The sequence below is a fragment of the Euprymna scolopes genome, chromosome 23, assembly GCF_053919585.1.
Source record: "Euprymna scolopes isolate OS-2025 chromosome 23, ASM5391958v1, whole genome shotgun sequence".
NCBI classification, from domain to species: domain Eukaryota; kingdom Metazoa; phylum Mollusca; class Cephalopoda; order Sepiida; family Sepiolidae; genus Euprymna; species Euprymna scolopes.
Window position 1 is genome coordinate 115,335,334 of NC_136504.1, and position 14,990 is coordinate 115,350,323.

Genomic DNA, 14,990 nt, shown 5'->3' on the forward strand with positions numbered 1-14,990 from the left:
GTTAATTTTATTTTTATTTCGGACTATTAGTCTCATCTTTATTAGTTGTTGTTTGTTTGTTTTTATTGGTTCACAACGTTTCGGCAGTTAGGAGATTCGAAGTTCCTATCCGTCGCGGTTACCACCTGACGAAGGCCAGAGGAAGTTGGCCGAAACGTTGTGAACCAATAAAAACAAACAAACAACAACTAATAAAGATGAGACTAATAGTCTGAAATAAAAATAAAATTAACATAGAAAATTCTACTTGATAATTTTCCTTAATTTTTGGTATAGACATCTATTTTTGCCTGGAACGCAAGTATTTCAGAGTTTTCCTGTTAATTTATTTTGAACTGTCATGTTTCATTTGCATATGTCGTTCAAGAATCACCGTATAAATATATGCACATACCTTCATACATATAGAAGCAATATTCTAGACTTTTTAGCTCATTTAAAACAGATAAAAGTTATAATCCATTTACTTAGAATTAGTGCTTTATGCCAAATTAATGATCGAATGTGGTTGAATTTGTGCTCATTTTTGCATTAAATACTAATCCCTAGTAATCCCTAACTATGTATCGAACAGATTTTTTTTTGTTTTTAAATAGTAGTCACCATTTATCAAGGCCCAGAAGCCACTTGGGGATAAGGGTTATTGTGTGTACAGTAGTCAATGGGATAATATCGTAGTAATCGTTAGTATTGGAGATTTGATAAAGTGTCTTACTTAAGGGGGTGGTTTATCAAGAATTTGTTTATGATACCATAATGCTTAGTTTGCTGCACCTTATAAAAAGAGCTATACAAAATTTCAGCTAGATTGACCCACTAATTTCTGAGAAAAGGTGGAACAGACAAACAAACATATTATATACATGCTAGCAAATATATGCATTATTATGGCATGCATTTTTTTTTTTACACAGGCATCACCATATAATCAAGGCCAAGAGGCCACTCGCGGATAAGGGTTAAAGAATGTACAGTAAAAATTGAACAATATAGTAATCAATTCGGTAAATTTGTTAACTTATATGGAACGACTCATCAAGAACTTGTTTACATTAGACTTGAACACAACCATATTGTAGTCAGCAGGAAAACGGAAGACAATTCCACAGGCGTGCAGTTCTAAGAAAGAAGCTTTGTTCATGGAATCTACGCTTAGGTTTAGGCACAGATAAAGAGTGGGGGAAATTATTGATAGTGTTTTCAGCTAGACGAGTGTTTCTTGTGAAAGTTTGGTGAGGGGGGACCATAGAAGCTCAGTCGAACACTTTCCATGAAAATAACGATACATGAGAGACAAACTCGCAACATCTCTTCTGTGAGATAGAGGTTGCAGGGAAGAGAAAAAGACATCTCCTACGAGGCTATGAAATCTATTTTGAACTCTATCAAGGCAGGACAAGTCCTTTCTAGCAGCTCCTGCCCAGATGTGGCAACAGTATTCCATCCTTGGACGTACCTGGCTCTTATATAGATAGAGAATTGCATCAGCAGTGAGATATCTACTGAATCGATAGAAAGATCCCACCATTTTTCCAGCGGCCTTGGCAACAGATTTGATGTACATGTTCCATTTAAGATCAGGAGTAACGGTCAAGCCCAGAAGCTTGTCAAAACTTGAGGCCTCCTGAAGACGAGAGCTATTCATTTCAATTGATGCCAGATGTGGATCAATGTTGATGATGTAAAGAGAGAAGCTTGGTTTTAGATGCATTAAAAGTAACCAACCACTCCTTTCCCCATTGTACCACGTGCTCAAGACCAGAGGAGAGAGAATCGGAGAGAACTTGGTCGTTTACTGTCTTAGATGTGCTACCATAGGTGGCAGTTGTACACATAAATTGATAAAGTAGTTTTATTTTTTATAGCTAACTAGCAGTGAGACCCGATGTTGCCCGGGATTGAATTAGGATCAACAAATGTTCCACAATTCTCAAAAAAAAATTTTTGTCCTCAAAATTAATGAAATTGCTCATTTTTTAATCAAATCAATTGATTGCTTGCTCTAGTTACAGATCCACCATGGTACACCGGGAGGAAGCTTCACATGACTCCCCATAGTAACTTAGTCCGCAATGCATTAAAGTGCAGAGAATCTACTGTTGATTTTATAAAATCACTTTTTATATATAACTGCTTGAATTGAAGTTTAAAATATAAAAGTTAAGTATCATCGTTCCGTTGTGCTCTAAACCAGAACATTCATTTTATACGTGTCACCTGAATTGAATTTCACCTGATTAAATTATTTAGAAATAGCGTGGTGGCAAACATGCACAATCACCATGGTTTAGAAATGTAAACATGTTCAAACTACCGACATGGCAGTATCGATCACATCATATCAAATAAAAACCTGTCATGAAAAATAAACATGGGTACTTGTGCTATTTTGCCACTGTGCTGAAATGATAATGTTATTATTTCGGAAGACATTCATAACAACTAAAAAGGGGGTGCTCTGTTCCAATATACGTTCTTTACATGGGGATGTTGAGGGTGTCTATTCCTAGGGGAGGCAGGTGGTGTCTGTTCTTAACATGGGGAGTTTCTATCAATCTAAACAGTTCATATACAGTGAGACTCTCTAAATTCTAAACAAATCTGTTTATACTTTCTATTCTTATTCTAACGGACCATTTTTGTTAATTTTATTATGGCATACGGATTTACACATTTCCTTATTTGCTTTTTTCAGATTCAAACAGCGCCTGTAGGTTATCAATACCCATACTTTACATTTTTGCGAGGGGGTGGGGATGGAAGAGGCTTCCACTGGGCAACAGGTCCTGCTAGTATATATATATATATATATACACACTAGCTGTACCCGGCCACGCGTTGCTGTGGCTCAGTTTGTTAAAATGGAACACATGTGAAAGTAGACAAAAGTTTTATTCTTTTTTTCAAGAGAATGTACAAATTATTTTTTTTTAACAGATGTTAAGAAAATAAACAGAAAAATACTTCCATCATTAATTATGCAAAAAAATAAATAAAATGTTGATTTAGTGTTTCAATATGCTTATAAATTACGATAAAACTTGCTGAGTATGCACTGTTTTACGGTTGTTGTAAAAATGGAACGGAAACTTAAATTTCGCTTCGTTTTAATCTTTCTTAATTTTTTAATTGTGTCCCCCTTAAAACGAATATAATCAAAATAGTAACATTCAACAATTGTACTTTATGTATATAAAACACAAAATATTTATTTAAAAAAAAAAATTTTTTTTAAAAAGTTAATAACGAAAGGGAAATAATTCCATTTTTAAACGAAAAAGTCAGTTTGGTATATCTTTTTGTTATTTTTTACATAAGTCCAGCTTACCATTCACATTGGAAATGTCGCCATTTATAGGTTGTCGGGTACGTTTACAATGAATAAACACTCCAATCTAGTAGATGTATCAGAAATTTTGTAGGAATTTTTTACACCCCTATCACAAAATTGCGAATAAAATATAAAAATCTCGTAATTTCTCTTTTAAAAGTGGGTTGTTTATTTTCTTTATGGATTATACTTCCAAAATAAACTATTAAAGTTGTTTTAAAAGTAATAGAAATATTTTTTTTTTTATTTTTTAAAAAACAGTAATGAATTTTACGAACTCAATATTTTTCAATTTTTAAACTTTAAAAATCTATCAAAATTGTTCTATTGATTCTATTTTTATGATATTTTCAAGATCAATGTGAAATTTTATGTTCTTTCCAATAAACCGAATATAATATTTTAGACAAACGTTTTTTTTAATGCACGCCCCCCCCCCATTTTCAAGTGTCTAGTAAAAAGTAAATAATTAATTTACACACCAAAGTTTTATATATAACAAATTGAAGAGAAAAGGTCAATAAGTAATATATTCAAATTTAAAACAAAAAAAGTAGTGTTTTTTAGAAATTTACCGGTAAAGTTCGAAGTTTAAAACCTGTTTTATTAAACCATGTTGTTTTTTTTTTCTTTTGTTTTTTCTTTTGTTTTTTTTTTATGAAACCTTGGTCCTTGCTCCTTTAATTGAAAAAAAAAATTAGGGCTTAAATTACATTTTTCGAGTAGTTATAAGCTTGGAAAGACAGGGAGTAGAATAATTCACGCCTCCCATTTTGAAATGTCTATTAAAAAGTAAATAATTTATTCACCAAAGTGTTATATATCACAAATTGAAGAGAAAAGGTCAATAAATAATATATTCAAATTTAAAACAAAAAAAGTAGTGTTTTTTAGAAATTTACCTGTAAAGTCCGAAGTTAAAACCTTTTTTTTTAAAAAAACATGTGTTTTTTTTTGTTTTTTTAATGAAACTTTGGTCCTTGCTCCTTTAATTGGAAAAAAAAATTAGGGCTTGAGTTACATTTTTCGAGGAGTTATAAGCTTGGAAAGACGGGGTGGAATTATTCACTATTTTTCACGAAATTTCTTACACACCTACCAATCTACCCATGTTAAGAACGGCTTTCGGAATAGACACCCTTAACCTTGCCAGAATACCCGAAAAGCTATAAAGTTGACGTGTCGAATGTGAACGATGAGTTGGACGTAATGTAAAAATGTACCGAATTTAAAAGGGAACGAAATTCAAATTTCCGTTCCATTTTTACAACCGTAAAGCAGAGCATTCTATGCAAATTTTACCTAACTTACTGTATTAATGCTATTTTTTTTAAGCAAGAAAAAAAAAAGGTAAATATCCAGATACGCTACTACAGAACACCGACCACTCTAATTGGTTTTTTTACAGGTAATTGAGGTCACTGACAACGAATCTGATAGTCAAACTTGGGGCAAATTTACCGTTTGCATGGTATTTACCCCTGAACCCATGAACTTCTTTCCACCATTTTGCAGCTTCCATTTATGCTACGCGCATGCATGCTGTAGCATAAACGACGGCTTCACCAAGCAAACTACGTTGGGGGGGGGGGGGATTTTTTTTTTTTCCAGGACATAGAATTTTCTAATTTTCAAAAATACATTATAGCGCTTTTTGGGTGGAAAATTTAAAATTAGCTGAAAAAGAAATAAAATAAGAAAAGGAAAGCACACCAAGTATAAAAAATTATATATATATATATATATATAATTTTTTTTTTTTTAAAGCCAAAGACAATGCGGGGAAAGACCGGAATTATGAAAGTAAAGAAAGAAACAAATGTAGACGGATATGCTTGAGTAGAGGAGTGTCTCGTCTTTATTCGTCTATCGTTCCTCACCTCAATGTATAATTATTTCTAACCAAGTTGGCGGAAAAGAATGCGACTGACCCTGCCCTGTTTCTGCAGTCCAGTCGCGTTCTTTTCCGCCATCTTGAATCCACTTTTGTCTTTTGAAAAAGAGAGGTCCCTTTCTCTCGAAATTAATCAAAGTTCCATACCACCCACGGACTTTACATACACTGGACATACCAGCAACTTGGTTATAAATAATTATACATTGAGGTGAGGAAAGATAGACGAATAAAGACTAGACACTCCTCTACTCAAGCACACCCGTCTACATTTGTTTGTTTTTCTTTCTTTACTTTCATAATTCCAGTCCTTCCCCGCATTGTCTTTGGCTTAAAAAAAAAAAAAATTCTATATATTTCTTTACCAACAATGCTTCAAGCAAACTATTACCTACTCTTATATATATATATATATATATATATATATATAAGAGAGACAGACAGATGACATTCTACAATTAGATTTTTTTTCTTTTTGTTTCAGTTGGATGTGTTGTGCCAAGAGGAACGACTACTTGAAGAGATGAGCCTAAAACAGTTATTCCTGATGCATTGGTATGATAAAGTAAGATTCAAACAAAAAAATTTCTATAAATATTTTTTTTTCTTTTCCTCTCCATGCAACACATGTCTGCAACCCTCATATCTTGCATTTGTAATCTATAGGCATTAAACATAAATTTTTCAAAATCTCAAGTGGGTCATAAGTGTAATGCTTCACATTTAGTTTTTCAAGAACTTTAGTTAATTTGATTTCTCAAAATTAGTTCCCCCTCACCCCTACTCTTTAAAGAGGCAATAACGACCAACCAGTCTGCTTAAATTTCTTTCTATACCCAGAGCCCATCTGAAACCTTTGGCCATTCTTGCTTATATATGTATATTTATGGGGGGAACCAAGAAGAGTTAGAGAGATTCTTTAAAAGGAGGTTTATTGAGATAATACAAAGCTCAACACATGAGGTGGAGCTTATGTACAGAAAGAAAAAGGAAAAAAAAACACAAAGTAAAGATATGAAGTAATGCATATAAAATTTAATTGTTCATTCAATAAAGCATCCCGTACCCATGATTGCTGTAATTTCTCCATCGAATGAACGATTAAATTTATATGCATTAGTGTATAGCTTTATTTTGATTTTTCCTTCTGTATATATATATATCTATATTAGTCTGTTAAAAATGGGCAAAAGTTAGACTTAGAATAAGTGCTTTTGTCAAACTGATGGGTAAATTTATGCTCATTTTCATATTCTTATTAATCCCTTACTGTGCATCAAGCAGATACCCTAATACTTAGTTTGCTGCACCTTATCATGACAAAGATCTATAAAAATTTAAGCCAGATCGGCCTAGTAGTTTAAAAAAAGTGAAACAGACAAAGGGACATATAGACAAACTAAGATATATTTGTATATTTTGGCAGCAAGTCATTATTCAAGCATATCTGATTGAACACGACAATTATTTTTTTCAATTTTTCTGGATATCTTTTCCATTCGCCGAGCGGTCTTTCTTATTACAGCTGGCATGTTATATAAAATGGTGCCCAAAAGTTGTTGTTCAGCCATATTCTACTGAAGCGCTTTCTATCAGTGCATCCAATTATCATCAGGAGTGATTGTTATCTTTTTCTTTTTCTTTCCCTTTGCGGCTTGGTGTATTTATATTTTTTTTTTTTTTTTGTTATAAAGCTGGATGCAAGATGATTAGAGGCGAATCATTTTTTATTTTTAATTTCGATTTTCGTATTTTATATTTTATTTATTTAGTTTCTTGTTTGTTATTAAATACTGTTAGTATATTTGTCCGAATGTTAAATAAGATCTGGTTAAAGAAGGGCTGCAGATTTTTTATAAGTATGGCTTCTAGTAATTTTAGTCGTTGTGTGCAATTGTTATGGTACGGAATTTTAGTATTATTCTTTAAGATATTTCTAATGTTGGACGACTGTAGGTTTTTATCATGGGATGTTAAAAAATAATTTTTAAAAAACTATAGATACACCAAGCCTTAAACGGAAAGAAAACGATAACAATCGCTCCCGATGATAATCGGATGCACCAATAGAAAGCGCTTGAGTAGAACATGGCTGAACAACAACTTTTGGGTGCCATTTTATACAACATACCAGCTAAAATAAGAAAGACTGCTTGGCGAATAGAAAAGATATACAGAAAATCATAAAAAGGAATAACTGTCATGTTCAATCAGACGTGCTTGAATATATATATATATATATATATATATATATATATATATATATATATATGTATATATATATATATGCAACAAATAACTGTTCCAAACACTTAGTTGTCCAGCAATGTTGGGAGTTGAGCAGCAAGGTGTCTGTTTACATTACATTTGAACTTCTGCATGTCAGCATGGTGAAGAAATTCCAAAGTTTAACAGTTTGAGGGAAGAATCTATTTGAGTAGAAGGCTTTCTGGTATTAACGGATCTCTGCAGTGTGTGTGTGGGGGATTTTGCTGCTTGTTGGGTTAATCAGAGGTATTTACGTAAAGGGAGTTCATCAGAGCCCCTTTGGCTCTGTAGTTTCTGAGGAAAAGTGGAACAGACAGACAAACAAAAAGAAATATAGATTAAAAAAATGGAGAGAGAAAAAATTAACCGCAATGGTTTACTTCTGCTTGTACAAATTGAATAATAAAAAAAAATTAAAAAAAAAAAAAAATTAAAAAAAAACAAAAAAAAACTTTCTTTATTCACAATTTGTTCTTAAAGCTTCTCCAAATATTTACAAGGTTTTCTTTCTCTTTCAGGATTCTCCCGTGGTTTTATTTTACCGTCTGAAACAGCCTGAAGAATTATTCTGAAACTAAAACCAACATAAATTATTTAAGGTTTTTGAATCTGCTCTTCTGCACGGAGAGAGAGAGAAAAAAAAAAAAAACTTGTTTCCTGGTCAAATACAAGTGGTCAACTTTGCTTTGGCCATTTTTTGCAGGTCAAATTTTTTTTGCCACAAGTTAACAAAACACATTCTGAAGCAGATTTGTATCAGCAATGTGAACTATGCTTATCGAAGTGGACGAGAACACTGTTCGATAATATCCAGATCACAAAATACCTCATAGCCAGTGTATACAAATCCAGCATTGATTTGGCGGGACTTCACTGTGGTCATTTTTACTAACAAGAGATATCAAAGTGAAAATGCAAAATATATTTTTTATATATACTCAATGTGGTTTATATATATATATATATATATATATATATATATATATACATATGTGTGTGTGTGTGCGTGTACATATAATAAATTGTCAAATTATTTTTATTTTTTATTAATATTAACGTTACATGCGTTTGATATTTTTTTTACATGAAATGTTATTCATATCAATTAGATAAATAATTGACATTTGTCCAGACCCCCCCCCCCAATGAAAAACCAAAAGTAAAGAAAAATTTATTTATGACAATGAAAATATCGGTACTTGTACAGTTTAGTCAAGACATTAAAAAATGAAAATATCAAAAAAAGGTTATATTTCCCGTATCCGTTATGAAATAAAGTTCTCCGGGAAAAAAAAAAATTCACTTAATTTCATCAAGTAGTTTTTTTTGTTTTTTTTATACAGCGAAAATCAATTTGTTATGATACCGAGCAAAAGGTTCGATTTTTAGGAAGAAAAGCTAGAATTAAAGATGGGGAGGGAGTGTCGGCGCTTTACATTGAGTTATCTCCTCGTGGCATGTTGTTCAGCTTCAACAAATTTCATAATGGCTGACTTCAACACGCTCTCATAAAAACATGTTTTCCGCTGTAAAAAAAAAACTACTCGATCAAATTAAATGAAATTTTTTTTTTGGAGATCTTCAGTCCAAAACGGATACGTACAATATAAACTTTTTTTCGATATTTTCATTTTTTAATGCCTTGACTAAACTGTACAAGTGCCAAAATATCATATTCCAAACATCATATGAATTGATTAAATAATTTTATTTTTATGAAGAAAATCATTTTTAAGTGACTTGGATTTTTTTAATACTCCCTTCCTCATGTTAAGAGTGGCTTTCTAAAATCTTGCAAGTTTGAATTATTTGGAGCTATTTTGTTTCTTCAGACTATTTTCAAGATGGAATTATGAGATCGTCACTTATTGTTTAGCCATAAAATTTGATTTATTTAAAAATGCAACTATTTGATCGATTTACATGATTTTTGGGATATGAAACTTGAGCTTAATCGAATTAGTTTACAAATTACAGTTATGTAAGTGAAGCTACTTTTGCAACTTTTCCAAACAACAGCAACATCTGAACTTCCTGTGTTGATAAAACATTGCTTTCCGATAGGAAAAAAAGGCAGTTGCTTTATAAGATATTTTTTTGGATTCTGTCCTGTTGGAAAGGTTTCTTAAAAGGTCATACCCTGACTTTAAATGCAGTATAGACACAAATTATGCTGAATGATCATATCGCTCAAATTTATCGGTTGTTCTGGAAACCATTAACTGTCTTAGTCAATACAATTTTGCTTGAAGTTTGATGAGAAAGCTGTGTTTTAAAGTAGGTGCCATGTTTTTTTTTTTGTTTTTTTTTTTTACAAAAGAGTCGCCACTTATCAAGATCCGGAGGTCACTCGAGTGTACAGTAGTCAATGAGGAAAATGTTGTAGTAATTGTTAGTAGTTGAAATTTGGTAAATTGGATTACTTAAGAACTTGTCAACGTTGAACTTGAAGACAACATGTTATAGTCAGTTGGAAAGCAGGAAAACAGCACAGAGTTCCACAGGCGTGCTGTTCTAAGAAAGAAGCTTTGTTCATGGAATCTACGTTTCGGCTTAGCCACATATAAAGATTATTGATAGTGGTTTCAGATAGACGAGTATTTTTTGTGAAAGTCAGGCTAGGGGGAGACCAGATGAGCACTTGCCAGGAAAATAACAATAAAGCAGAGACAAGCTCACAACACCTCTTCTGTGGGAAAGAGATTGCAGGGAAGAGAAAAGGACATCCCCCACTAGGCTATGAAGTCTATTTTGAACTCTGTCAAGGCAGGATAAGCTGCTTCTAGCAGCTCCTGCCCAGATGTGGCAACAGTACTCCATTCTTGGATGTACTTGGCTCTTATACAGGTAGAGAATTGTCTCAACAGTGAGATATCTACTAGAACGCTAGAATGGTTCCACCATTTTCCTAGCAGCCTTGGCAATGGATTTGATGTACATGCTCAAAAACATTGACAATTCTGTTTTGAAACATGTTTGCATCAATATGTGATGATGGATGAAACCTGGATTTATCACTGCTGAATAGATAAGGTTAAAAGTTATCCGTGGATCCAAACATCAGCAGGCAAAGTTTTAGCCTCCATATTTTTGAGATGCTTAACATATTTTACTTTGAGAAAGGAGTAATCCTCAACAGCAAATATTATATAGCATTATTCGTACGTTGGAAAGAAGAAAGCACAAAAAAATGGAGAAAAGGATATGCTCTTTAGTGTTTATTGTGAACTAGCCTGGATGCCCGGCATTGCCTGGGTGTTTGGAGATGTGTGTTGAGCAAAAAAAAAAAAAAAAAGAAAAGTGGTATTAGGCAAGCAGGCTCAAACCTGTACCATGAAAAGGGAAAAGAATGTGAAAAAAACAAAATGTGACATCTTTGCAGGTGTATTCATCGCCTACTAGAAAATGGCAATGGTTTAAATTAAGGCTAGTCAATCGAAAAAAAGGAAGGTGAGTTTTGAAAATATTGGCAAAAAAAGCGACCCCTCCTGTAGAAAAGTGCCCAGTTGAGGGTGAAGGAATTAATGTTTTTAATCAATTTTTCGATATTTGTTGTCTGAAGGGTCGAGCTTCAAAACGATACTGATCTTGTGAAAATCCGTCGCCTCTGTCGAAATTTTAGGCAGACAAACAAACATATATACATTTAAACAAGACTATATTATAGACTAGCAGGGGTACCTGGTGTTGCCCGGGTGTGTTGGCAGAGGGGGGGGGTTAGATCAAAACAACCCTGTTAAAAAAAATGTTGGCCGGGTGTTTAAAGGTGTAAAAGAAAAAAAGTTTTAGTGGGATGATAGGCTCGAACCCGAAGCCTTGACGCGAAGGTGAAAATGAAAGGAAAAAAAAACGTGACACCTGACCATCTCGGCTACGTTCTTGTCATGGAATAAAAATGTCATATTCCAAAACTCACATAAATTAATCAAATATATTTTTTTTTTAATTAAGAAAATCAAATTTTATGAGGAAACGAGTAGGAGGCCAGAAGCAGTCATATTGTTTTAAATTTTGCCAAAATTCAAGGGTTACAATTCAATTCGACTACAGAGATTTTGTTTATATTTAAAATAAAACTTTTTAATTGCTAAAAATTGTAAAATTTGATTTTCTGAATTTAAAATAAAAGAAAACTACTTGATTAATTTTTGTGATTTTTGGAATATGACATTTTACTTATGTGACGAGTAAATACATCATAAGAATTTTTCGGTATTTTTGTTTTTCAATCAAGTGTAATTCTAAATAAGCACTTGCTTTTTCAGCAAGACATATTGTCTTGACAAACCGATGTACAGAGAGCAGGGTTCATACAGGCTTGAAAAGTCCTTAAATTTTTACCTTTGCCTTGAAAATATGGAAAATTTCTTGAAAATCACATTCTTTATGTCCAGTAAAAATTTGTGTAAAAATATTAAAAATAAAATCGAAATAAATACTATACTATTAAATTACATTTTAAGTATTAATAAAAATGCCATTAAAATATTTTTTAAATATTGAAAATAAAATCGAAATACATGGTTTTCAAATTGCATAGTAGTAATATTGTGGATACAAGAGTTACGCCCCTTTATCAGAAAACTAGTAGTTTCATGATTAAGATTTAAATCTCCGTTTATTTTTGTTCTCATTTATAATTCTAAAAAAATACTTCAGAAAAATTTTAGAAAATTCTTTTTAAACAAATTCTAAAAATACTTTCCTTGTGCAGACTCTCTAGTTTTGAATTCCTCCCTACACCCCCCCCCCCAAACAAAAAAGAAATTGTGGTAATTTAAAATTAGGCCGGCTGGGCCAAATCGGCAGCTATCTAATGGAAATTAAAAACTATAAAGAAAGTAAATATTTAAGATGAAATAAAAAGCATTTTGTACTACTTCAAAAAACAAAAAATGATGCAGGTAGATTGCAAAGTAACTTTTATTGGCTATGGTAACATTTAATCTTTGTATATTTGAGGGGGTTTTCTTGTGTTTTTTTTTTTTTTTTTTTTAATCACTTTTTCGAATTGCTGTGAATTGTAATACAAACCCTAAATTTTGTTTCGAAAACATGAATTTTGTCTGGAGAAGGTCTTGTAAAATTTTGAAAAGTCTTGAAAATAGATATTGAAAATCTGTACGAACTCTGGAGAATCTTGAGGATAGTGCCTAGTAGGCATTCAAGTTCTCTCCAGTAAGCATTCAAGTTCTATCTGAATAGTCTAAAAGTCACTATGTAGTTGATGGAGGCGTATTGAATAAGCCCAAGACACTACAAAAGCAGACATACTGCCAGAATAACAAGAGACAAAGTTTAAAGAATTATGAGTTGAGTTATGTTAAAACTAACGTTTACCTTCAACTTGTAGGACTTCCGCGGCAGACGTTGATTCCACACCAATTCAACAATTTTACACAAGTAGCTGGTATCAATTTTCTTATTTTGTTCTAGCTGAGGATGAAGCATCCTACCGGATGCCAGACATTCACTCGCTATCTCATACATTCCGACCAAGAGATCTTTTTAAGATTCTAACCATCCCTTTAAGTGCAATTGTTTGTATCTCTCTTGCACTTGGTTCACCCAGTATATTTGCCCGGTAGTTTTTGAAATTCTTTCTCATGAGTTTAGTTTCTCTTATAACTATTAGAATGATAGATATCTTACTAAGATTCCAGTTTCTTTTCAAGTTGTACATAAGATCTCAGTATTTCGTTATCTTTTCCCTTTCAGCTTCCCTTAACCGCAGCATCATTGGGAACATTAACTTCTACTAAGGTTGCTTCTTTCTCCTTATCCCATATCACTATGCTATTTTTAAGAGCTGTTTTCTAGGTACGTAGCTATAAGGATTGGATAGTTATAGTGGCTGGTGTATGACTTATTTCCAACTGTTCTTTCTGGTAAACATGTTTCCAGGACTTGCTGCTGAATTCGATATTCAAGTTTTTGCAGATGGTCAAGTGGAGATATTTACACACTCCATTGTGTCACATTGTTTAGTAACCGTCCCCAGCAGAACCTTACAGCTGGATGTTAAGTGACTCATAATAATAATGATGATGATGATAATAATAAGACCTTTTTTTTTCATTAAAAACAGGCAAAAGTTATAGCCCATTGACTTAGAACGAGTGCTTTATGCCAAATTCGTTGAATATGGTTACATTTTTTCTCATTTTTGCATGACATATTAATCCCTATTAATCTTTAACTGTGAATCAAATGGATACCATAATACTTAGTTCGCTGCACCTTATCACAACAAACTTTACAGCTGGATGTCAGGTGGCTCCCACTCTCTACTTTTGTGTGCCAGAATTTTGGGTTGGCAAAAGGACCGTTTTTTCCCTTTTATTATGCATATACAAATATGGAATAGAAAAACTTGGCCACATTTTTTGAAAATATTCTTACGTTTAATTTGAAAATTATTAAAACATTTTTTTTTTTTTAATTTTGTTTTTAAAACAACTTAGAAGCAGACTTAGCATTTTTTTTTTTTTTTTTTGTCACCCTTTTCTTTTTTTTTTTTTGTTAGTGATATTAACCTGAGGAGTTGGTCCCTCTGAAGAGAGCGAAGACGTATTTGACCAGTGTTATTGACGGCTGTTGTAAATTCTGAGTTGATGTGTGTTGCGTGGTTAGAGCAAATTTTGAATAGAGAAACTTGTTCACGTCTTTTGAAAACTTTATTTCGTAAATTTGATTTGAAAATTTAGAAAACCAAAAAAAAATTGAGAAAACTGAATAAAGAAGTTTCAGAGAAAAAAAATGATTTTAATCATTTAATAAAAAAATATTCAAAATTTAATTTTCTAAATTTTCTAAATTAAATGTGAAATATTTGAGGATATTCGTATTATTTGAAATCATCTGAATACTTTTCTCATCTTGAGTTTTATTTTCACAACATTTCGGGTGATGTAACCTTCGATGTAATCTTTTGATCTTCTTCAGGTGTATCTTGTCAAACTCTGAAACGTTTTCTCTGGAATTTTGAAAGAAATCCTTTATTTACTTCATGGAGGTAGTACGCTCTTGTTTCGTCAGCCATGACTGGATAGAGTTCCTAAGTAATTTGCAATTGTATTTTCAGTCGCTCACACTGAGGATTGAACCATCAACCTTCAGGGGAATATCACTTTTACAATTGATTTTTCCAAGTACTGTAACCACTGTGCCACAGGTCCTTGCAGACAGTTCTAGTATGAATTTTGGGAGTCTTATTTTATTTCTATTTATGAATATCAAGTTATTATTAATTATTATTATATATATATATATATATATATATGGTTGTATAGATTGGTTGTATAGATTGGTTTCCTAGATGTAAATCAAATGAAATCCGCATGGTTATAAAAGAGTGCTCAATGCTGGACAGAGCTGGTATATAGTTTGTTTATTATACAAACATTATTGGTTACATATGTGCATATGTGTTTCAGTGGAGTCCCTATTTAAAGAGATCTACCTCATCAGACCAAAGAAGATTTCAATGTTTCCTTC

General features: G+C 32.4%; 1 protein-coding gene across 1 annotated transcript in view; it reads left to right on the forward strand.

Moving 5' to 3' along the window:
* The window catches only part of LOC145246147 (polycomb group RING finger protein 1-like), a 37,681-nt gene extending 29,464 nt beyond the window's left edge, over positions 1-8,217 (forward strand). The window contains exons 7-8 of the mRNA XM_080107995.1: positions 5,710-5,790; positions 8,012-8,217. Of these exons, the coding sequence (XP_079964121.1) occupies positions 5,710-5,790; positions 8,012-8,065 (135 nt within the window). The 3' untranslated portion in view covers positions 8,066-8,217. The remainder of the gene's footprint in view (positions 1-5,709; positions 5,791-8,011) is intronic.
* The last annotated feature ends 6,773 nt before the right edge of the window (positions 8,218-14,990 follow it).